Source organism: Mastigoproctus giganteus, chromosome 1 (assembly GCF_048544385.1).
Source record: "Mastigoproctus giganteus isolate SK-2022 chromosome 1, ASM4854438v1, whole genome shotgun sequence".
NCBI classification, from domain to species: Eukaryota; Metazoa; Arthropoda; class Arachnida; order Uropygi; family Thelyphonidae; genus Mastigoproctus; species Mastigoproctus giganteus.
In genome coordinates, this window is record NC_143575.1 from 194,019,163 (window position 1) to 194,046,133 (window position 26,971).

General features: G+C 36.7%; 1 protein-coding gene across 1 annotated transcript; it reads right to left on the minus strand.

Annotated features, from left to right (window-relative positions):
- Positions 1 to 5,548: 5,548 nt before the first annotated feature.
- Positions 5,549 to 26,865, minus strand: LOC150091406 (myophilin-like). Its single transcript, XM_090375374.1, has 4 exons — positions 26,647 to 26,865; positions 12,405 to 12,541; positions 8,568 to 8,778; positions 5,549 to 6,625 (listed from the first exon to the last, which is right to left on the minus strand). The coding sequence occupies exons 1-4, from the start codon at positions 26,698 to 26,700 to the stop codon at positions 6,455 to 6,457; spliced, it is 573 nt and encodes a 190-aa protein (XP_090231500.1). The 5' UTR covers positions 26,701 to 26,865; the 3' UTR covers positions 5,549 to 6,454.
- Between the last annotated feature and the right edge of the window lie 106 nt (positions 26,866 to 26,971).

Consider the following 26,971-nt stretch of genomic DNA (forward strand, 5'->3'; position numbering starts at 1 on the left):
AAAATCTAAATATATATATGAAATTTTTTCCCCTCTCCTCTGGAGTGGGCCCCTAGAGGAATCTGGCCCACCTTTTGGCAACATCAGGTGGATCAGAGTCTCGTATTGAGACAGTACGTGTTTAGCTGGGACTGGCCTACCTTCCCGTGGTGTGGACGAGTACCCAGAATCATCTGTCCAGGTGACTGATGCTTCTGGGTAGCCAAGTGGCCAGAACATAACAGAACACACACAAACCTACATCACACACATTTGGCCCATTTGTAGTAATGCCGTTCTTCAGAGATACGAAGCGGAGTTTAACTAACGTTCTAGGAGCCGCCCCTTACAAAAACACGTCTCATGAACAAGCGATTTTCTTCCACAGAAGTGCCGTTGAGAGTATGTTTTCTGTTTGTTGCACCATTCTCGATACACCCTTGAAACTGTGGTGCGTGAAAAATTCAGAAGAACTGCCCTTTCATTCAGAGATGGTTTGTCCAGCACCTATTACTATGCATATTCGAAGTCCGTTAGATCACTCGTTTTCCCCATTTTTGCTAAGGTTTTTACACTTAATTGATACTAGAAAGGGTGTTCTGCTGCATTTATATCCATAACTGTGGTCATGTGACGTGCAACGTTGTGGGACAAACCATTTGTATGCACAACAGGGATGTACCTAAGAAAGTGGCAGCACAGTGTAAATGTAATTAAAAAGAATGATTTAATTCTGCAAAATTCAAAGTTCTACACTTGGAAAATAAAAAATCCAAAACGACTTGTGCATTAGAAGGGGTTATATTAAAAATGGTACAGGCGGAAAGGAATTTTTGGTATAAGCAGACACGAAGTCCACTTTATATCCATGCAGCGTACATGTGACAAGGAGGGCCAATTGTCCTTTTGATTTATGTAGCAATTGCTTATTGTAGCAATTGCTTATAGAGATAGGGAGGTTACAATTCCACTATGTGAAGCAACCGTAGACTTTTAGACAGCGCTTAGAACACTACAGTGAGATATATATGGAAGCCACATGAAAAAAAAAAAAAAGGCGCTTCATGAAAAGGTCAAAAGATAGCCAACGCGTTCTGGTAAGATTGGCAAAACGGCTCCCATACAAGGTGAGCTTTGGACTTCGAATTTGTGAGCTACAGAACTTGATAACCGAATATCTTAGGAAAGATCTGACTGAAGTTTGAGTCTTAAATGGGGTCAGTAAATTAGTGAATGCAAAATTTACAAATATCAGTGATGCTTGATCAAGGAGGCATGACCTATAGAATTTCACGGTTTTCAATGACGTTAAAAAAAAACCTGTCGTAATAGGTCTACTCGAGAGTTATTTCAACTGTCCGTGTGCGTATTCTGTGGTCAGTTTGCCTGTTTTGCTAGATGTAAAACTCAAGTCTCTGGGGTAAAAACCTTGCTAGCCTCATCTGAGATCGACTAACTTGGGCACGGAGTAAAATAAGTCTATAAAAGGTCCATGCGTCATTGACGAAATTCAAACCCGAGCATTTCTCATCGGGTATCGTGATTTAAACCACTATACTATCAGCAAAGACATTTCGGTGCAGTACTTGTAATCAAATCAAAATTTGTAGGTTTCATCTCCATCAATTTCAGTCATGGAAAGACTTTTTGCTCTTGCTGAGGACTGAGTGCCTCGGCAGTAAGGTTTGTTTGGGCTTATGCTCAACTTAGTGGCAATAAAAATCTACCACTTAAATTACCACTATTTAAGTTTCTATTCTAATATCTATTTTTAACTGTATAGCATCACCAAAATAGGTAAGTTCGGTATACATTTAAAAATCTGGGAAACCGCCAGAAATGCTGTTTGTATATGAGTAAAGATAAACCTTTTGCACGCCTATGACTCGGTAGACTTGAGAAATTCCTCCTCCCACCCAGAAACTTGGGTTTTCATCGAGCAAAACAACTAAAGAACACACGCAATTTATGGACATTACACTTGAGTTAAATCTCGAGTGGTCTAAATATGACACTTTACTTTTTAAGTTGGTTTAAGAAAAGAAGAAACTTGAGGAAAGCGATAGGAAAAGAAAAAAGAAAACTGCTATAGAAAAGAGAATGGAGCGATAACCTGACCCCAGAGAAACCATAATTCACAGCACATTCACTTAAGGATCAGTATAGTCATATAACTCACTCTCACTCCATGTTACCAAATGACTAGGTGATGTCTAGCTTGGAATAGACCCTAGGAACAGGTATGGATATATTCATGCTAAATAGCATCTGACCACTTTTATATTGTTTTATTTCCGTTTAAATTGCCAACTGTCAGCAGCTCGACTGCAGTAATCTGAAGGCTGATCACCTGATCTCAAACCTATTGAGATTGTGCGGGATATGCTAGAAAGATCTGTTCAGCATCAAAGTCCCCTTCAACTTTGTTGCAGCTATGCAACATTTTACTTTAAGAATAGTTCCAACTAGATCAAAACGCGCTAAAACACCTTATGGAATCTATGCCATGCCACACAACAAATGTGCGGTGTGGCATGGATTCGAAACAAAGGTGGCACAATTCGATGTATAATGGTTTTTATTTCCCCCTTCCCCACCAGTGCGTGTAGATGGTAATGTCAGCAAAAAGAAGTCTTACCAGCCAGCAAATGTACCGACAGAAACTTTACCCGTATTTAGTCCTAAAGCTATCCGACTTCTAATTGCTCAGCAGCTATTTCGAAGTCCTACTGTTTTCCCACCAGCGAGAGAGGGTAATCTCTTTTACAAAACATATTCCGAACTCTGAATGCTGTACTTTTCTAAGCGAAAAGCCGACAAACGTATAGAATTATTTAATAACTTAAAGGATTAAATAATGGTTTACCCTTAGAACTGGCCACGTTTACTTCATGCAGTTCAATACTGTGGAATTGTGGAGAACTGGTATTTCACTGCAGCAGTTGAAATTAAACCCGCTGTTTACCAGAATTCAGTTTCTACCATAGAGGTAAGAAGAGTTTTAAAATTACCCGAGAATAACCTACATCCATGAAGGATTAAGTCTTTAAATTGAGTCTGCTCTCTGGACAATTTGCTTATTTTGTTAAACAAGAAACCAAAGTGTCTGGGAGAAAACTTGCAATCGCACCCGATTAACTAAGCCACACAATGAAAAGATCACCTATAAATTCCTTGTGGCCTTGACGGGATCTGAACCTGGGTCTTTTCAACCCGTCGAGAGGACGGTGATTATATCCACTGTGGTACACCGTTTGGCTCTTCACTTAGAAGACATTATTTACAGTTCTGCCTATGTTTAAGAGATCACTCGCTATCTGAGAAACCAGTAAGCTTTGAAGCGGCTCTCCTGCCACTGTCTCAGATTTCTTAATGCATAGCAGAATCACCTATTGTAGTGATGCTACACAACTTGAAGACTAACAACGTAGGCTGAACTGTGGATATTTATTTCAGTTGAAGATAATATTGAGGATTGGACTAACTACTCTGCACTAGCAAAAGGGCTAAGTCTCTCCATGATTGAAATTGAACACAGATAAAGCGCACAAACTTTAATTTGAAGCATAAACTAAGGGGGAAGTGATAGCACAGATTTCACGAAGTCTTGCTTTAGCCATCGAGTTGATCCTTAGAATAAATTATCTCCATGGATAATTGAAGCCGAGTGCATGACTCCAATTATCCATGGAGATAATTGAAGTAACTACGGAAGGAGGGAAACAGATGGCTTATGCACCAACAATACAAATTACCTTTAACATCACAATAAAATCATTTTTTATTCAGCAATACATTACAGCACCTTTACCAGAGCCGTGATCACTTGCAAACTGGATTAGAGCCCGGAAAACAAATTCCAAACATCTTTATATAATAAATTCTATAAGAGAGAAATATTTATCTTAGCATTATATAATGTATAACGCTGAATTCCAAGTTATGAAAGTAACAATTTGTTATACCAATATGGAGAAAATATAGATCAAGGGCATTCATTAAACATGCAGGTAACCTGTCTAAGGAACAATATAAACTGATTTTATTTAAAGCATATTTTAATTTTCTTCCTTAAGTTACAACGTTTGTATTGGTGTGAAGGAGGGATAAAGAAATCTGGATTTTGATAACTGTGTGGGGGGAATCCAATATCTAGAGTAGCAAAGCTTTTGAAAAATTAAGGAAACTGGTTTAGTTATTCATAAACCTTATTATGGTCGTCCCGACATACAAGAAGAAATTCTGGAAGTAATCATGGTGAAGGTTCACGCAAGTGTTAGAAAAGAAATTAGGCTCATGGTTGTTGAACTAGACATTCAGTTCCTAAAATCTTTCATGCACATAAGTTTCACCCATACAAGCTCCAATTCCTTCACTTGTTAGAAGCCTGTATGGAGAGACTGGTCGAAATGTGTATGTTTTTCAACAACAGATTTTCTGAAGGATGCTTTCATTTTCTTAACAAGCACCTTTTTGGTATTGGAGAAGTGAATAAACAAAACTGCCGTTAGCAGTGCAGGAAATTCCACTAGTACACTGGAAGTAAAGCAACAAGAGCAGAGAAATTAGTGGTTTGGAAGGGTGTAGAGAAATTAAACTGACTATCTTGATTTAAAATGCGCTAAAACTGGAGAGGATTACTGGTACATGCTTGGTAACAAGTTCATACCTCAACTGCATGACTTAGGAGGAAATTCTCGTTCAACACTGGTTGGACAAGAATTGTCCATATTGGATTGTCTGCAAAAGGTTATGGGAATTGGCTCCGGTGATTGCCCGATTTGAATCCCACAATGTGGAGTTATTTAAAGTTTCACTCTTTAAAAATTAAACTGATATCATCACAAAGATAGAATTGTATAGGGTTACACCTACAATGTAGATTTAACCCTATACAATTACACCACGCTTGAAAATTCAAAGAACATTCTGTATCGTTTACAAATGTTTTAAAACGGAGGCGACAATTTTGAACGATTAAAGTATTTGCATTGATTCCAGAATGCATGGACATCCTATACTGAAACTATTGCTTATTAAGAGGTTTCTGAACTCATTTTGGATTCTGTTATTAAGTCAATTCAAAGCACTAAGTGCAACTGCCTGTTAATATAACTGATAATCCTGAATAGCAAAAGAACAAGCAGGTAATTAAAGATTTGCAGTTTCTTTTTGCCTGGATGAATGCAGACTGTTTTGGGTGTTCAGAAGTGTTGTTTATAAACAAGCAATAGTTTACATTGCATGTTCTGTATGCAGTTTCTAAAGATTACAGTTAATAAATGAACTATTTTTTTAAACGTGTAGTGGGTATTAATTTTAATCCCACATCTTGCCTTATCTTGGTTGTAAGGAAGTCACTTTTGATCAGTCTCCATATGATGTACAAAATTGTTTGCTTTGCATTGAAAATGCCTTGGCTATCAACATTTTATTTGAACACAATTCCAGAAGTGTCTTCTTGAAACATAGGCAGGATTCTCCCTTCAAGTTTATCAAAATAGGAAACTTTGCAACGTTATTTTGGGAAGTGTGAATTAATACATGAAAAATAAATCACAGAAATATGAAATTGAACATGTTTATTGTAGAAAAGTAATTTAAAAAATTAGGTAAATGATTCATGACATTCTTTACAAAAAGAGAAAACTTAAAACAATCACTGACAACATAACATCCAGTTTAGTAATACAAGCATAGAAAATAAACATATGAAGTTGTACACAGTAATTAGCTTAGCAGAAATATGAAAAGGTATACAGAAAGATTCCAGGTTGGTCCATACAAAAATAATGTACAGGCACACTGCTAATATAGCATATAAATTAAATGTACATCTTACTGGAGGATATGTAGGACTATGTCAAGATGCATTTAAAGAAAGCACAAAACTAAATTATTTTTGTCTTAATGTTTATTTTATTCCAATAACGAATAAAGAGTTTGGCATGAACAGTTCTTGAAATATTTTTCTAAATAATGGCATTCGTTATTTTTTAATTGTTAAAAAGTTTTCTATAAATTACTGTGGCTATGGAAGACAGCATAAAAATTATAAAAATGTGGCATTATTCCTTTTAGAAATTTTCCAATTATAAATTACTTATATTGTAATTCAATTCACGGATGTATATACAGTGTCAGAATTACATATCAATGAGTCCCGGCCTACAAGGGAAGAGGTTAAATTAATCTTTAATTTGGATTTTAAATCAAATACTTTTGAAAGTCCAAAATAGTCTTGCAGAAATAATTCCTCTTAACATCAGTATTTCGCATTATTTATTTTTTTTATTTTGTATAGTATTTGAGTAAGAAAATAATTGAGACTTAAATAGCATTATCAGAACATTGGTCAAAGTGCAACAGCAGCATTATAAAAAAATCTCAGAAAATAAGTATAATTGGAATGCGGTAACAACTGTTCATTAAAAAAAGAGTTTATACGTAATTGTGGAAAGTTTATGGCGCCAAGCTACATATGTCGTGTGTTTCCGAAATTAAGCCCACTGGCAGTAGCGCCCTTGTTGGAACCATATTGGAGACCTATAACTGTGTCGCCTGCTTTCAGTTGTTCATCGGTAAAATGGCGGACGTTTGCTTCAGCTTCTTTTGGACCAATGGCCTTGAACCCAAATTTAGATGCCTGAAACAAAAATAAAAATTTAACAATCACATAAATCATTTAAAATGCACTGATTTATCTTAATATGTAAGAAAGTATTTTAAGCAAAAATACTGGGATCTCTGTTTTCAAACCATTTGAAAACGTCGATCGAAGTTTACCATAACTTTCAGCTAGCATTTCTTCAGATTTCCTCCAAATAAGCTGGATTAATCTTGTTTATTTATTCCTGATAGACTGTATCAGAAATAAACAGGGTGATTCAGATCTGGTATGGTGGCCAGAATCTGGGGGATAGGTATGTGTTGAGCACACATAGTGGAACAAAGAAACATCCTTAGAAACTTTGGAAAGGTTTATTTCAAAATGTTACCATGGTTTAATATTTTACAAGTTTATTACAAAGTTCGACCGACATGTTGAATTATTTTTCCCATCGAAGTTTATGAAATACGGTAGAGAATGACGAACGAAATTTAATTTTTAAAATCGGACTGCTAGAAGCTAAGATATAGCGATTTAAAAACGTAAACGCGACACGCCTGCGAGTTACACCGTGGCCGTACTGTAGGGGTACTGATTGCATCGTGCGTCCCTGCTACGTAATGCAGCTAGTCTTTGGTATGAAATGGTACAATTCGGGGGGGGGGGGCGATCAATCATTTCGTGTCATTTTTTTGTGGCGATTTTTTAATCCACGAACGCAATTACTCCCATGTGAAAATTGCCTGGGGCGTGCCTAAAGAAGTTTCAGCTCAAAAAACAGAGGATAAAAAAAAAGTTCCACATTAACAATTCATTCACTCTTCCGATTTTTTTTTTGGCAGAGCATGTATCTCCTACCCCACGAAGAGGTATTCCTCGGCTTTTTTTGCTAAATTTTCACGGTTGCTTGGTGGCCAAGACCATCCAATCTTATTTCAATTAGGAATGACCCTATCATCAAGATTATCTCTAGAAAATGAAGACCGAAGAAAGAAAACCGCATTCACCGTAACTGTTAACGGTTTCTGAAAGACTGGCTTAACGATTTCAGCTGATGAAACTGAGCATTGCATCGTGCATTTTTCAGGATGCAGAGGTATCCCCCATGAATCGATCTGTGTGAGGGTTCTCACTGCTCCATACAAATATTGTATATTAACGTAGCAGATAAGGAGTTTCTCATTTACTGTTTTCAAAATATTATTTTCCAAATTATAAAGCTAACGGTTTCCAAGAGTACTTTATATGCATATAAATTTATTACGTCGGTAAAAGCATGTTCAGGGACCGATTTTTATGTTGTGCAGGCTGGAAAACCCTACTCCCTCTGCCCGAGGTCGGCTAATTGTATCTTCGATTGAATGACTTGAAATTCCCCTAGTCATTGACGGGGATCGAACTCATACCTTTCCAAAGGAGTTTCTAGGCGGTACCATGCAACCCTGAGGGACTAACTCAACTATGGTGTGTAAAGTGTTCCATAAATTCTTTCAAGTTCCAATAAGAAGTATCACACAGTTCGACCGACTGTTTCGAATCCAGGCTTTTTCCCCATAATGAAAGGTTTGCATTATATTAAACGTTTTTGCCAAAATGATCAGAAACAGGAATATATAAAAAAGGTTTATTTTTATGAATAATCAATCAAGTCACTTGAATTGGGATATTAATTATCCAGGAATAGAAAATCAGAGTTGTACAAATGGGATAAAAATTCAAGACAATGGAATATTAATAAAAAATTCTCTATTCTTATTGCCTGTAACGCCTACGTCACACCTGGTTCAGATTCGTTGGCATACGGCTATGATCAGTCTTGGTTTGGGTTCTGCAGACCTGTGACCTTGAATGTCACTACCTCTATCTACTGACCACACGCCATTTTATTAATAAACATATCATCCATTTGAGAATGGCATTCATCTAAATCTTTTAGAATGAACGTTTAAAATTTACAATATGAAGAGTATATACTTACTTTCCTCGCCAAGGACTGTAAGCAGATGCACACAGATGATAGATTTTGCTTCTCCCACAGATCTACGGTCTGGAAAGTTTCCTCAGCTGGCACACCTAATTTCTTGGCATTATCAAGGAACAGGTTAATATTCTCCATGCACTTAAAGGCCATTGTGGTGGTGTTGATTTTCTTGTCTGGAATACTGCCTGGCTGTAGAGTATTGATAAGTCTGAGAGAGAAAAAAAAACACATGAGAACTATTTAACGACTTAAATTATTTCAAAGAATCACTTCATAAAACATCTTGAAAGTAGCTTTGAAAGTTAAACGCATGCTAAATTTAACTTGCTTTTTGCAGAAATTTAATGATCACAAGAGAAAAAAAAAATGCTGCTGACAATCTTAAACTACCACATCCAGCAACTACTGCCATTTACTATGACATTAAGAACTGGTCAGCTAGCAGATTTCCAAATGACAACTAAAGTTCGTAGCTCATTCAACGCTAAAATGTTGAATTAGCAATTACCTACACGGATAGTCAGCATTTGATTATGCAGTCCGCTGTTCTTAAACTCTGCAAACACCTGAAGGGAAAACCGGAAAAGAAATCTCCACCTGGGGTATAACTACTGCATTTTTGTAGTTGAAGCAAGCAGTTCTGTTTTGGAGGAGCAACTTAAAAAAAGCAAGTGGATTGCAGTCTATTTAAAAAATAATAAGTGCTCTAACAGATTCACAAAGGATACTGATCCAAGAGATCATTTTTAATGTTAAGTCCCTGGCCATATCCGCAAGTGTGTATTGTGTTTGTAGAAATGTACGTTTATAGGCTGATTTGCATATAGTGCGGGCTAAAAAACCTCGAAACAACTCAAGGGGGAGCCCTAGACACTCCGCCTGAGATTCAGCTAACTACAAACTCGGTTGTAGAGGCTGATTAGGTTTTTAATGGCGCATTGGCCGATTCTAGAAGACTTTAGAAATTCCTCCAGTAGTATCCAGGAGAGATTTGTCTAAGTCTACGCGATGTCTAGGTAGAGGAACCACCAGTTCATTTCCAGATGTATATTATAGAATCGCTGTTTGTATAGATAAAAAGATTAGCGATCCTGAAAGGCTGTTCAGCGCTGTCCGCTGGCAGGCAGCGTGTAATTCTCAGAATGGTTTTGTTAGATCCACAAATTTCTAGAAATGTATGTTTTAACATTATCTTCGTTTAAGTTGATTCACTCTAAAGTTAACATGAAAAATGCTGTCCAACCAAAGTATTACAAACGTACCCACTAATACCAAAGTCGACATTTAGTAATGATATGGCACAGCTTTGACCAGTGTGACATCATATCATCATTACTAAATTTTTTTCCCAATTCAATTGAGAAATTTCTGAATTGGTCAGATTTTCATTGGTTGCTGAAGCCCATCTTGAATGTTTCCTCAGATGATCCTTCCTCCACAGGCTTCTTGATAGGTTTCAAGAATGACAGCGATAAACTGAATAGCCTATCGCTATCCTGATATACAGGGCGATACAAAATTGTCAGAGTTTCCGTGGCCTATAGCTTTCAAAACTGGAAACAAAATAAAACTGCTTACGGAATATGAAAGTGTAACTCAGTTTTATTACCTATAGAATCAATACCGCATAATGCTGAACAACTTCAATATGCGTGCCTTTCGTGGCACGTCAGATGTCCAAGCGATATTCAATTTCCCTCCAAGTATTCTCCCGCATTTTCGGTGTAACTGTTTCGATCGCAGCAACAATTCTGAACTTCAGTTCATCGAGGTAGGTCACGGGGGGCTTGTACACATGTCCTTCACGTATCCCCACTGAAAGAAATCAAGCGGCGTAACAAATTACCACCACGCCAATCCACACCCAGGAAAATGCACGTCAAGAGATTCTCGGACAATAAAAGCCCAATGTGGCGGTGCATCATCTTGCTGGAACAACACATTTGGTTGATTTTCCAACTGGGGTAACAGATACAGCTGTAGCATGTCCAGATAGGTCACTGCTTTTTCCTCAAAGAAAAATGGCCCCAAAACTTCCGAACATAAAGCACACCAGACCTTTGGACTATCTCTTTGGAATTCTCGAATAGCGTGAGGGTTTTCTGATCTCCATATTCTGCAGTAATGACGATTTACGCTCCCTGATACGCAAAACGTTGCTTCATCACTAAATCTCCAAAGGTAATTTTCAGCTTCTATAAGTTTGACAAAATGTCTTGGGCAAATTGAAAACGGCGGGGTTTATCGTTCCTCTTTAAAGCCTGCACAATCTGCAGTTTGCAGGTATGGAGATGAAGGCTGTTATGAACAACCCTCCAAACCGTCGTTTGTGGTATACCCAACTGCAAAGAAGCTCCTCTAGTTGATTTTTGTGGGCTTCCAGAAAATGCTTCGTGGAAGATGTTGATCGAATTGGTCTTCCCGCTCCTTTTCGGTGCAAAAGATTCAGTCTCTTGAAATTGATTTAACCAATGTCGAATAGCATTATCTGAAGGTGGATCTTTTCCATACCAAGTTCTGTAACGACGTTGCGTTATGATAACGGACTTTGTTTCGAAAAACAAAAATACGTACATTGCCTTCTCTTGAACAGTCGCCATTTTGAGTAATGCTGTCAATATCTCTCAGACATCAATGCGGCGAGTACAGCGTTGCCAAATAAAACTGAGTTACACTTTCATATTCCGTAAGCAGTTTTATTTTGTTTCCGGTTTGAAAATTATAGGCCACGGAAACCCTGACAATTTTGAATCACCCTGTATTATAAGGGACAAATCAGTCTGGAAGAATGTTCAAATACATTCTCCACGTGACACTGCCCTCCAAATTACCGAGAATATCCGTTCCACACCATACTACAGAACAGTACTACCAGCAATCAGTATAGAGGGCAGTATGCACAGCAGATATCTGCGGCCCAGTCAGTATCTTTTGGATAAACTTGTCGTTGGGTTTTATCCTAAAATGCACTTCAATAAGAAAAACAATCACCTCGTGACTTCAGTATTCACATTGGACCACTGATTAAAATGCAGACGCTTTCCTTACTTTAACTTAATTTCCTCAGCAGTTCAATACAAGTGTGGTAAACATTTTTTAGAGATCCATGGTTGATCTTTGTTACGAAATTTCATCCAAAAATTTTATTAGTTAAGAATTAATTTTCTTTCGATTTTTTTTATTATATAGAAAGTTGCCACAAATATAGCAAAATATCAGATTTTATTTGGTTTACTTGGATTGTTCTGTAAGAATGTGTCCCAGCTTTCTGCTGTCCACTAATATCTTTCTATAGTGTGCAATCGACGCTTCTGATGGTATTCAGAATCATATTAGAAAACTGCCACCAATGGTTACTAATCTTGTAATAGCAAAAGAACGTATATTTGCATATTTTATTCAAAAACAAGACATTTTTCAAAACGCATGATTAAGAAAAATTGATATAATTTTTGAATCGCGTACATCAATTAAAGGACGCATATTTAGTGATATCCCAAAATCATTATAGGTTTGGGTTATTTTACGGACTATTGTACTTTTGTCCAGTGTATATCTAACGTGTTCGATGGACAAGATGAATATCCATTGCGAGTTTTATAAAGATTAATATCTATATTTTTAATTATTTGCTTATTTTTTAAAAATAAAAAAATGGAATTAGCTATTTTTCATCATCATGTGAATAAAAGATAGAACATCTTGAACGAAGAAGTTGGGATATTAAAGTGCTAAATAACAACGTAGGCAATTCAATGCATATATCAATAAAAATTATGATTTTGAAGGATCTAGACCAGATAAATGACTGACCAGGATGTAAAATTCACTTACCTGCAAAGAACAGTCCCGTCTCTTAGAGTGTCATAGAAATTAGCTTGATCTCCAGACGTGTCAATGTCTAGATGCATGATGTCCTTCATCCAGATAAGGACGGTTTCTGCCAAATTTGCGTCATATTTGGACTGAATCTGTTTTAGATAAACAAAATAAGCTATTCGGAATGCTTAATAATAACTAACATTTACAGAATCTTAACTTGTATTAAGATGCTTTTCATAAATCATTCATATGTTTAAATTTGTTTCTAAATCGTAACTTACAAATATTGTATAAGTATTTCATTAAGCCCACAACTTTAGTTTTTTGGTAACAGAATAAATAGCTTTTCATTGGTCTCAGTAATTCATGTATGGAATAACCTTCATACAGTTAGAGAATGTTATGATTTTCATAAATGGCAAGCGTAAGAAATTCATGGACAAACCCACGTGGAACTACCATTAATGTATACGAGCTGTTAAAATAGCGAACAATCCAATGAAAAATCAGAAATATATAGTAATATATAGCCATAATAGTAATATACGCTAGTAATATATAGCCATAAATATCATTTATGGCTATATATTACTAGCAGACTAGCCATCATGCATTTGTATCATATAGTTAAGTCATATGCATTCTCGGGTAAATTTTTACTTTTGCTGTTTGAGACCAGTAAAGTAATCTTGAGGTGAACGTAACTGAATAACTATACTAGGTATCCCACGAAACGAGGATCATAAGTAAGGACTTAATCAGTTTCAGGAGAAAACTGAAAGTTATGATTTAGGATTGAAATTCAATGTGTTCAATTTGTGGGAGGGAGAGGTGTGATCCAACAAACAGACCACAGAATACACAGACACCAATACCTTAGAGATCAGTGTGCCGATACTAAAACAAGCAAGCCAACTTTTATAAGTGAATACAGACATAACTGAATTTTGCGAACGTAAATATGAGGGGTGATCAATTAATTCGGAGACTGGTGCAGAATCATATCTTAATTGTCATCATCTGAATCTTCCGTGGATTTCTCCTTCGTTGATAATCATTTCAGACCAGTGGATAGGCCGACGAAGCGTGTCCAATATCCCACGGGTTTCCACGGTTTATCCCCACTCAACTTCTACTTGTGGGGCTAGCTGTTAGCGTAATGCATGATAGATCATGCTACACGCTAAAATTAAACGAATGTGATGTTATGGTAGCAGTTACATAGAACGTTTGCCTCTTTGAACAGAACCTAGAAGCAAATGATAGCCAATTTAAACACCTGCGGTAGTTCATGTTCAAATTGTTGCTTCTGTACGTGTCCAATAATAGTTTGGGGGTTAAATTTTATTTCTAATATACGTTCGCATTTCGAAGACACGATGTATTTAACAACTGGCAGTTTGTTCGGTATTACTTATTGACACAGGAGCTATTATCCGTGCTCTCTTCAATACAAAGTTATTGAAAGCATTTGCCGCCGAGTGGCGAGGTGCAGGTATCCGGTAATACACGTGTTTGAGTTTACAATGATTCAAGCCCACATGACTGCTAAATACGGTAATTTTGTAAACTGACCTGCTATGGCCATTATAGAGTATGAATTGGAAAATTCACTCCTGGCATTAACTGACAGGATGTGGAATTTGTAACATATCGTGATTTCAGTCTATCTTGATAATCATTTCGGAACAGTGGATAGACCGATGAGGAAAAGTGTTCAATATTATATACAGCAAACAGTATTATAATAAGGAGGTAGGGGTACCCAAAAGCAACCACGCTTCAATATACCACTGCACGGTCCGCGTACAGCGAAGGTTAATGGATATAGTAATCCTAATATAAGTAGAACTACTTATACTAAGTCAGTTGGGAAATAACGCATTACTTGCAAATTGAACGTTAGCGTAGGTTGAATCAAAAAATCGACAGCGAAAGATAACATGGCGAAATGCTGTTAACTGTTACATTCCTAGGTGCAGCCTACTTCTAGTTATGTTCACTCATCTTTAACCTTATGTTCATCAAGCAGGTTTGCGAACAGGCGAGTGGTTTAAGAAGCATTCTAATCATCTTTTTATGCATCGTTTCGTACATACACGTGGAACTACAGCATGATGTTCAGGCAGAATTAATAAGAGATGGGCAGGTTGCAGAACGTTTCTCGTTCTTCGACCACAGTGACATGACAAATAAAAAGCTCTGATATTAGAAAAACAGGAAGTTATCCGTGTTATTAAAATAGGCCAAAGATCGTGAGCTTCAGCGAAAAAAGAAATTGTTTATTGTTAACAAGTGCAATCCATTCAAGTTCTGCGAGTTTGGTAAAACAGTGGTAAGTTTTGGAGAATGTTGGTTAATTCTACTTTGCCATATAAGGAACGACTGTTGGAAGTAGGATGACAATTTTCAGCAACCTGTTTCTTCATCTTTCAAATCGATACTATTAAAACTATTTCTTTGTTGCGCAAATCAGTGATAACCTGAGGCAATCTTCTCCCCACTTGAATGATGAGAATTTTTTCCTGGCACTGGAAGTGTCAAATAATACGAAACCAGTTTGTTGGAAACTTACATCAGCCGATTAAAATTCTGCAAAATGCCGGGTAACTCAGAAAACCTATTTCCAGCACTTCAGATCAGCTAACTACAATTGAAGAAATTAATGCCTGCAGTCGCTGACGAGATTCGAACCAAGTTTCAGAGCGACAAGTGTTTACTGATGTGAATGACTGAATATTATTCTCAACACTTCTGCCTTCTTTCTACTAACCTTCGAGTGCCTTTATCGAAGTTGTGGTTGGCATCAGAACCAGGTTGGCACGGCATTTGGTTCTGATGAAAGAGGCGTGTAGGTACCCAACGTGCAGACTTAGATAAATTCTGAACGATTTTCTCGATACACCGATGCCGATATTCAGAACTGCTACGCCGATGCCCCCTGATCATTTTAAATAAGGTCAATCATTTGACCTTATTCGAAAGTCCCTTCCACCAAGAATGGAGTTGGGTTTTCCATATTTCCACGATCTTCATAAGGCCGTGCACCACTTTTACGCTATTAATTGTGAAACCTTCACTGACATGCACAGCAGGTTTTCTACAGACCTTATATATTTATTCGACAAAAGCTTTATAATAATGCACTGCACAACAAAAAGTGGCACTTCCTTTTCAAACATTTGACTGGGACAATGCCGAATTTAGGCTAAAATCATAAGCCATGGCATGGGGAAGGGGTCTGCAGTTTCCTTTTGTAAGGAAAATAATTTACTCTGAAGTCTCTTTATATGCTTTTACTTGGGTCTAATGTCAAAATCCGGCCGTATGTGAAGTACTGATTAAACTTTTCTTGCCGTGTCTACTACACCTAATGGTTACGCCTCCACCTGATTAAGTCACCGTAGCTGCTTCCATTCCATTTTTTTTCCAGTAATAAAATTGATTCATATTTGAATTACCATCTTTCATAGCAAAGCATCAATTGGAGTTAGTGTTCAAACACTTATCTAAAATTCGCTCATTGGACTGAGACTCTTAGCAGACAGGCTAACTATATACCTGCTGTTTATGATGTCAGTTTTATTGCAGGGTACCTGTCAACTGAATGAGAATTTTCACATCTTGTCGGGGAAGTGAACTCCCGATGATTCAATTCAGCAGCTCTGCAATCATGATATGGGAAAATCATTGCAAATGTGAAAAGTCATGCTAATATGACAAGCACACCTTTATTACACTTTTATTGCCGCCTAGTAAAAACTACCTAGTAAAAACTACCAAATTAAGTGGAAAGGTTTAACATCATTGAAACAATGTACTATTCTTGCTAAACCAAAATGAAATTCAGTAAAAAGTCAGAATCGAAATTAGTTATAACGAATGGCAAGAGGAATGTTTAGTTATAAAAAGTTGGGTGGTAGATTTCCCTTGCAGACAACCGTCCCAGTTCACTTTTACTTGCAGGTTCTTCCACTGAAGTAGGACAATATTATTCATAATATGACAGCAAATTCCATTAGAATATGTAGGTTGAATTTCAGGTTTTCCTACAGGCTAAGAAAGTTACTTTTGCTTTTACCGTATATAATTATTTACGTGGGTTTTCCAGTTCTTTTACACTGCGGAACAAAGTTCCTGACCTTAATGGTACCATGAAACTGCTTCATGCTGAGTAGGCAGAGTTCTAGATTTTGTTTTGGAAATTATCATTAAGATTCTGCTGCAAAATGTTTCTTTTTTCAAGTACCTTAGGTACTCGCATATTTTCAATAAACTATTTTGAAGCTAAGAATTTCAAAAGAGTGAACTTGGCAAATAACGTGAATGATTAAGGTAGCAAAGGCAAGCGTTAACTAAACGACTCTTACTATATGGAGTGAGCTTCCCATATAAGTCGATAGCTTGACCATCTCTTCTCTCATTGGTTTCTGCTAAATCACTGAACTTTTCAAAGTCATTACTGACAGTTACCGAAAATCAAGCGTGTATTCCTAGTAATGATTTACTGAATTAAACACTTAACCACGTATGAAAATTGCTGCGTATTGTAAGTAATGCTGAAAGGGTGCTATTATGTTTGTATACAGGCAGCACCTCTTCAACATTACATGTTGCAATAATTAGCAGTAATTACCAATTATTAATACTATTAGTAATTATGAATTATTTTTTTTATGTTGTATATTTTAAAGTTTGCTTATATTTTTAGTAATTTCCAGGTTTTTTTTAGCCCATTTTAGGTAACCTAACGTTATTCAGTAATACATTAGGTTTCCTAAATGCTTAATTAAAAACAAAGCAATACTTATCCAATTTTAGGTAACCTAACCTCACTTAATGTTAGATTTTAGGAAATCTGCTGTTATTTAACAAGTTATCTACAATGGATTAAGAAAAGACCTTGGTAGTTTGTCATGCAAAGTGTAGATTTGCGATAGCTCTCAACAATAATAGTTCGACAGCAGTTGTCAGTCATCAACAGAAACCAATGAAGGGCGAACATAGCAAAGTGACTGCCAAGCTATTCCACCTACCACGGAAGTCACGGTATAATTAGTAGGATTAAAAAAAGCCAAGAAATGAAAACATTTGGGTCCATTAATATATATTATGCATTCATATACTAACACTGATTAAAATACTCAAATCCACCTTTAATTTTGATTATCGTGTATTATCAGCCACTACCAATATTTTGTTTGCATTATTTTACTAACTTATATCTATCTTTATTCTCGGACGTTGAAAACAAGGTGTATTTATTTTAGATTCTTATCATATGGCAAAAAGAATAACCTTATTTTATTACTTTTGATTATATCTATTAACGCGGTTATAACTGCATAATTACAAGTTGTTACTAATCGGAATGTTGAAAACTTATAAGATATCCATTTGAACTTCGGGAAAAGTTGAGTCCTTAGTGTATGTTCATTTTCGTATACAGAAAACCTGGTAAGGATTCTTGGGAAGAAAAAACTGCTTTTAAGTTGCAAAGCTAAAAATAAGTTCGTTACGAAATAATAGTAAATAATGAATCATTCGAAAACTAGACGTAGGAAGTTGAAACATTAACACTTTTTGCACATTGAAATTCATGAACTTTAATGGATCCATTGTTATGTTTACGAAATGAAAACATTTGGGTCCATTAATATATTATGCATTCATATACTAACACTGATTCATGTATTCTGCTTCGTTAGACACACCCAGTAGTTGGCATGAAAGAATTAGCTTGCTAATTTTATTGAAAGCCGTAATTGAGTGGACCTCTGAAATACACGCAAGGTGAACAGCGTACCTTACTGACCACAAGCATTCTAAGTAAACCCTCCAATCACCTCAGATAAGTCTGCCTTCTTGACATGATTATTTAACTAAATGGAAGAAAAATACTAAGTTAACATCATGCTGTACTGTAATAGCATGTTAACAAAATTTAATATTATTAGAAGAAAAATAGATAACATGGGAGACCTATAAATTTTTTTAACTGTTCCACGTTATGCTAAATGGCCTCGACATTTCGTATATCAACATTGATGTTCAAAAGCCAAGAAACAAAAGAAAATGTTAAATAAATCTTTTACTAAATCATGACGAACGTTGTTGACAGTTTCAACGCGTCTTAATGATGCATAAAAACTGGACAAATTTCAAACTGAAATTAGTTATGCAAAAGAAGTTCATGAGCAGCCAAAAACGGAGTCGATAATCGATGTAAACAAACCCTAATGGGTTATTTGTTCTGAGTGGGTATCAATACGGCATGATATCTGATGGAAGTATCAATTCCCATTCTTGTTTAAGGGCTAACGCAAGCTCAGCGATGTCTGGTCTGTGAGAACTGATCTCTCCTGTCTAGAGTAATCCCAAATATGCTATATTGTATTGAAGTCCAGGAACCTTGCTGGAATATTTCAACTGGGCTATATTCTCCCTCTGAAGATACTGATTGCAAGAATAGTGCTATGGTACTACAGCTGTAAAAAAGCAGGTGTATACATAGTATACTATCTGCTTTGTTATTATTTTTTAAAACAACAGCCCTGATTGGCTCACAAGAACAGTTCTAAGGATATTCATTACTTCTCATGAAATATAGAGAATTTAAACTATAGCTTACAGCAGTGAAGATATCCTCGCAGAAGATGGGGAGATCTATACGGCCATAAACAGCGATTGTAACTGACACCATTAAGCCACCTCCTCGATAGGTCTCTTTTCGTATGTTAGGACATATGGAACCTAGTTCCCCTTTCTTTACAGATGAAAGGGCGTCGGTATCTCATTGAACACTATCTGGATTCATCGGTTGGCCTGCTGAATAGTACCACCAGTGGGCTTTATTGTACGTAGGAACCAAGAAAAGACTAGTGGTTGTACACAAAAGATCTCCCTTTCCTAATTCAGCCATATCAATAGAAATATACTTAGATACGCGTCCTCGAGAGGTTCACGAAGCTTTAACATGTTTCTATGCTTTGTAGTGTGCAGTTGGGGCCAGATAATGTAAGTGACAACGGAATCGCTTCGGCCAGGCGTTCAAGAGACAGTTAACTCATTTTAGAACGAGTTCCAGACTACTTTCAACTCTGCAAGAGTCATACAGCTAAATGGTCATCTCGGTTTGATTTTGTCCTGCTTTAGTTTACCATATTGATCTACACCCGAGTCATCCAGACTATGTTTAACATTTTTTTAATGATTATCTTGGAATCAGTAGTGTGGGCGACAAATACTAAGTACCGAGGCTCCGATTTGTATGCTGTAACAGGCTGTGTACGAGTTCAGACATTTGTTTTATAGTATTTTGTATATTTTTTTATTTAATAAAAATTTTTATATTTATTTCAAAATATACTCGATTTGAGAACAGCGTATATAGACAAGCTGATTCCTGCATGAAGCTCTCGCGGGTAGCACTGTTGGTATAATTACCTCTTCACACTGAGTAGAAAAAACCAAGTTCGAATCCAGTCAGTGACGCGAAGAATGTCTTTTCCACGACGTAGTTGAGTTAGTCCATCTCAGGCGAGAGTAGCGGGGTTTTCAAGCCCGAAAACCGGGGTTTTCAAGCCCGAAAACCGGGGTTTTCAAGCCCGAAAACCGGGGTTTTCAAGCCCGAAAACCGGGGTTTTCAAGCCCGAAAACCGGGGTTTTCCGCCCAGTAAACAGCAAATCGACCACAGAACATACGCAATTTACAGATATGCTGTGCAATATGGCCTAAGTTGCTAATGCACCTAAAACTCTACACAAGAATCTTGCATGGATATATAGTTGTAGCAGGACTTTAGGGCAACAACTAAGGCCATATTGCTCCGTGTACACTGCTGTAAAAATTACGTGTTCTAAGGTCGATTTTTTTGTTTGCTGGACAAAAAACTCGAGTTCCAGGAGAAAACTATTCTACCACATTGTGAAAAGGTCCCATAAAAATTCCTCACGTCATCGACGAGACTAACTGGTTTTTTGCACCCGGTGTGGGGACGACGGCAATCCTACCAACGGTGCTATCCAAGATGACTGATATTTCATTCTGTTTTGGCAAAGTTACAAATGCACAGTCGCAAAAGTATACGGATTTTAGAGAGAATAGGAGGCAGAAAATAAGGCATGGTTTTCCCACTAAATTTCTAGTTAATCGATCATGCATTAATTGGATAATAAATTAAATACGTAAACACTCTTGAAATTAATCTTTGAGAAAAAGAAATTACGTAAAATAAGTTTGTTAAAATTTTAGTTTTACGCGTAAGTTCTAATTATCTTGAATTTTAACTAATGAATCCTATTTTCTTAATGTACCTGAATGCAGTGGTAATTAAGTTAATTGAGATGTTTAAGCATACGAGGAAAATTGAGGATGCAAGTAAACATCTATATAAAGGTGAACTATTGCGTGCTAAACGCTGTCCGAAGTGTGACTGCAAATATTTGCCAAATACCACTAAGTATACATCCAACTGAGAATTAATCGGATGTTTAGTCTACAGGAACTAAATCTGTTGTTGGGTAGCTGAATGTTTCCGCAGAAGAAATCAGGAAATACAGCGCTTCACGCACAGTATTTCCTGATTTCGAAAGTGAACCTTATCTGTTTGCGTCTACATTCAGGAACTGCTAGTCCCACTGACCTTTTGAGATTGGCGTGGGCTGTTTTAGCACACCTACCAGCAATGACTACGTAACCACATATACTGTATTTTATTCAAGTGTCCGCTATTTCAAAACTTTCACACTGGACACTTGTAGACGGCAGCCATCCAGAGTCGAACTTCGGCATCGATTGGGAGTGCGCAGTTCAAAGATTAAACACAAGTCATTTGGCAGTTAAGTTCTGTGGAAGTTCTCTTCTTAAACTAACTTGGTCTCCTCCCGACAATTCTCACAAAAAAAGCTCTAACCTGTTTACGAAGGATAAGCATATTACAGTAGGCCAAGTAGAATAATTTTATTATGAAAAAGTTCTGTAAGTAGAACTTTTCCATCATTCACTTAGTTGAAACGGGTAGTGGCGAAAACCTGTTAGGCATGCCATAAAGCCAACCCCAATATCTTACAATTTTAGGAACATTGAAAATCATTGATAATGCAAGTAAACATCTATATAGTTTTTACATAATAATAAAATGCTTTTATATAAAAATGAAATGTTCCTAACGCGAGTTGTTTTGAAGATGAGGCTTTAATATTGCCTAAATAAGCTCACTGTAACGCGAGCTAATTCTTCAGCTCAAAGCGGGTCACGATGTGAGAGGTCTTATTACAACGGGTCGCACGCTCAAGAGCACTGATCTGATGGGAACAGTACCTCATCCAAATATCATATTACGCAATTGGCATTTCCATTAAGCAAGATATGAGTGAGAAGCATCAGAAACTGAACAATACATAATCTGACATTTTCCAGTAATTTAAAGAATTTATTTAATTGGAAACATTCACATGAAGCGTGCAATCAAGGAATGCAATTGTACCAGGACGGCACCCATCGCTTCTAGTTTGCAGCACGAATAGCCATGACATTTTATTTTTCCCTATAAATTAATTCAGTTTCTAAAAAAGAAACTTTCATGTTATACTGAAAGCAAAGAGAGAGAAACATTAGACAAGGCCTATTATACCCTTATTTAAAATGATTGGAGGAAAATAAGTGATACAGTTATCATTGCGATAATGCCTTAACAAGTGAGAAAGATTGTTATAAATTAAAGCTGTAGTATAAAAATGAATCCTTAATAAAAAAAATAATTGTCTGAGAACAAAAATTTGAGAACATCAACTTTAAGAACAAAGTATTCCATGCAAAGGGTTATGCAGCCGCCCTAGCACTTTATGTTAAAATAAAATATATAACCCTTAAATTCCCTCACCCACCCACCCGCTTCAAATTTCAGACCTCTGTCAATCAATTTTCTGTTTTTTTATAGGTTCTTCCCACTGAAAGAACTAATAAGTTCTTTCAAATCAGGACTCGGAACGAAATAATTGAAATTTAAAACAGATACAATGCGACTGTTGTAATTAAACTTCACTGACGACGCCAATTAATTATCTGTGTTCATACGTATCCAGCGTTTTTGGAATGTCACTCTCAAAGTTGCGTCACGTGTAACGACGGATTTCTTCATCCCAGACGAAGACCATGACCCTTTGACTTAACGCCTACCCTAACAATACGTAGGCTACGATTATCAAGGAAAACTGAACTACCATTTTTGATGGATTCGTCATCAAGTGATATAGGCTTACCCTCCATAATTCCAGCTAAAGAGGAGGAAGTTCTCATGATTTACAAATTAGATACGCCATTTCGCAAACAAATTCCTGATGGAACAGTTTAGATGGATCTTTTATCCAGTGTGTTAATGAAGGGAAGCCCTCTTACAGTTAGTACTTTATCATATTACATACAGCTCTTGTATTACTAGCCACCTCGGTAATACAAGAGCTGTAAAAAAAAAAAATCTTAACGCCTAAAACCATTAAGGAGTTAACTCAAGCAGGAGTCTAAATGTAAGATAAACCAAACTAGTTAGCATTAGCAAAGGCACATGATGCATGAAAGCAAGCTTATATAGCATCACCCAAAAAGAAAAGTTACATACTCAACACCCTTCTGGCACAGAGCCGTCCCGGGGTGACCTAAGGTTCCTTGGGAAATACTGATTTTAATAATAATTACTAAATTTTGTACGCTGCTGTGGTGTGCCAATGGATAAGTTTGCAGTTCTGCATCAGTTTGCCATTTTAGCAAGTAGAAAAAGTCAAGATAAAATAAGCAGCTTGAACATTGATTAGCATTATGTTGACTTTGCGTCTTCCACGGATTTGAGAACTTTCTGTAAAAATAATATTATCGAAAACAAGATATGCAAGTTATTTTTATGAACAATTGGGGCAAAAAAAAAAAAAAAAACGGACACCAAGACAGGGTTTATAGTGCTGCTTTATATGCTTACATTTTCTCAGTGAAGTCACAGATGAAGTTTGTTTCAGGAAGTATGAGTTTTCCTGATAACAGCAGGAAATGGCTGAATCGATAATGAAGTCATTTAAACATTATATCCAACTAGAAAAGAAACTTTTAGAGTGTGAAAAATTCATCTAGCCTTGACTTCAATTATAACATACAGAAGTTTAAGTTACGCCTCTTAATGCCCGTTTTTTTCTCTTCCCCCAATGAATTTAAGTAGTGTTCTTCATAGCCACACTTAGATTTAAGGTAACATCACACAAAGGTAGTGTCTAAATCGCCATTTATTACAACCTCCGCCTGACTCAGCACTAGGTGAAAATGCTCTAGAACCAGTCATTGTCAGGATTCAAACTTACTTCCACCCTCGGCTGATATAAATTATTGACCAAGCCAGGCCCATCCTGGAGAAACAAAAGGTTTGGAGTAGTAAAATTAGAGGTAAATGGTAATGCCAATTTTCAAAATGATGTGGATGAGTCACTTGATGAGCAGAGGGGGAATGCGCCCTTTGTTTTGCTGGTTCCTCATACTTACACCCTTCTTTCATCAGCAGTACTTCAATTCAGGGAGACTGAAGTTTTAGCGAACAGAAACGCCCTATACAGGTCTATGCTTATCGTTGGTTTCTTTCCCTCCCGGCTTCCCCAAAAAATTAGCTATAGTGGATTGTTGAACAACGCCCACTCCAACTGCTTAGGACAGCATCTTATCAAATGGAGTGGGCGTTTAAGAGTACTTGTCCTCAATAACTGCAGCATCTCTTTCGCTCTTGTGATGAAACTCTGTGACGTGACTTAAGTATCAGAAGAGGTGAAAAGAATAAGATACAAAAGGAAGAGTGTCAGACTACAGATTAAGCACACTATCTAATCTGACATGATAGTCACCATAACTCCATAGTAGAGGAAATTTAATAAGATGGGTCAATAACATTGCACAGATTAAAATACTATTAAATAAACGATTCGTATAATCGTGCTTTAGAAATCGCTTAAAAGCAGTCTTAAAAAATGAATCCATTCCTTCAACTCTCCCCTCACCACACTGCCCCAAAACAGTGGATTGAACGGAATGCTAATGCAGCTTAAATACCTTTGAACTGCACACAAATTCAACTTGTGTCCAATCTAATAGTTCTTGAAATACGGTCAGCGAATGAATCAGAAACAGACCAAACAGTTTTATACTGTTAAATAGACTTATCACTATAGAGGATGACAAAAAAAAAAAAAAAAAAAAAGTATATCCTTTAACCAAGGCGAAACTATAAATTTTGGGGTCCCAGCAAACTTGCCACGATCCTCGCCCGATCTTTAAAAACCATACCAAACCAGCCATCTGATCGCCCTCATTCCTTGCGCCCCTAGCAGTGACGGATTGGGCAATTTCATCACTGAAATAAAATCAAAGTAGATCTAGCTATTAATAAATATAAAAAACACCACACCATGACTGCTCCCCTTCCACCTTTTTGATACTTGTCTATTGCGCTCTACACCAGCAAACGGCAAAACACTAAAATTGGAATTAATAAGGCCAAACATTGCAATAAATTTGTTCTCAGGGTGGCAAAGTTAAAAAAAAAAAATTCCGAATAGTCACTGTTCCCATTCCTACAAAGTAACCATATAATTCTGCTTTGAACTTTGCCACGCTGAGAACAAATTTATTGCAATGTTCGAAAACCCACTGTCCATAGGTGAACTTGATGAGATAGCTTCTGTTCCTCCCTGATATCATTTATCCCACATGATTCTCGCCTCACGAGGGAGAACAGACCTGCCCTTTTACTTAACCCCTTCAGCGCTTTATGCACTCCAACCAGGTCCCCCCTTAGAAGTCTACGTGTCAAACTTTGCAGTTCACGCATCAAAATAAGCAATTGAATAATTTATACCGTTATAATTAGGTTAATTTGATTCTAAGCATTTTATCTTTATTTGCAAAATCACCAATTAATTCTTTAAGGTTCATTTTGGAGGATTTGTGTTCAATAGCCAGTACAGCGAGATCATTTAATATGGCTTGCTCTATAGAATTCACTTTTTTCTTTTATAATATTTTAATAATTATTTGACACTTTTCTTTCTATAATATTTATTAAAGAATATTATTTTGACAAACCCATAGGCCCATTGTTTTACTGGGTCTTTACACTTTGCCAATTGTTTTAGCGTGGAATTATCTATTAGAAATTATCCATAAACAAATTTTTAAAAAAAATTTGTTATCAGAGGCTGCGTCTCTGATAGATAATTTCTAGTGCAGGGAAAAGGAAGCCTTATATCGCACAACACAATTTATTTGGCACTAAAAATACTTTTTTGCTTTATGCACTTCTCCTAAAGCTTCACCCTTATTCTAGTGTTTTCCCTGAAGAAACTTCAATGCGTAACACTATAAAAATTATTCTAAAGCGTGTTGCATAGTTTAATTTGCAACTTTGGTCACCCCCCCCCGACAAGTAGTTTCTGATGTACGACACAATTTCCTTTCCCCCTTTGTTTCTTCTGTACAAAATATAGCATCAGCAGCAAAATCTAGCTATTCCACAAATAAATGAAGTACAATGACGCAGGCAAAGTTCAGTAACTATAGCAACCGCAATCTGCCTTTTCCTGTCTGCTAAGTACAGGTGAAGTGTGAAGGGTACTAAGTTCTCAGTACACTTCACTAGAGTTAAGTGGAGCTCTCCCGAAGTTGAAACACAAAGATGAGCACACAAAGGAATATTTTTCTTCCAAATAAGTTGCATTCCTAAATAATGACTTGCATTATATTTATTTGACCTTTATTTTATAATTATTACATTTTCACTTTTAGAGACAATTCATGTTTTCTACTCTGTATTAGTTTGTGTCAAACATCAAATCAAAATGCAGATTCACCCCCCCCCCCCACCTCTGTTTCAAAGTTTAGATTCGAAAATGCAGGATTTACGCGTCTGTGGCAGAAGGGCGGAGCTTAAAATAATAATAGTAATTATAAATATAATAAAATTAGACAGTCTTCCTCTTTGTATAAAGAAAACCTTATGCGTATTTGGTCGCAACCTCTTTCAATTAGAAGTTTGTAGACCCGGAAAACTTACCACTTCTAAATCTTCTGTAATTCTAGTTAAGCAATTTATTAAAGGGGGGAAAAAACTGGACTTAAAATTAAATCATTGAAGGAAACCTTAAAAATAAAGATACAAGAAGTAATTGAGAAAACCAGACAAAACATAACTAAATTATTTCATTACAACGCTTTTAGGAAACCTACTTTATTATGAGATTCAGCAGCTAACCCAGACTTTGTAGCTCTGTTTTCAGCCATGGTGATAACAACAAAAATGCTTGCTAAAGACAAAAACACGCACACACCAGTCCAAATGGTCCCTACGATAGTCACACCCAAAAGTAACCGTTTTCCGAGAGCGTCAACGTTAAAGCTAGCGGGGTTAAGCAAAAACGTTACGTAATTACAGGTTGAACCACCACTCGGCTCACGTGGAAGCTTCGAACTTCCTCAGTGGTTAAATTCGAAGAATTACGTCATGGGAATGACGTTTTCAGGAGACTTGACAGGCTTGCTCAATTAAATTCTG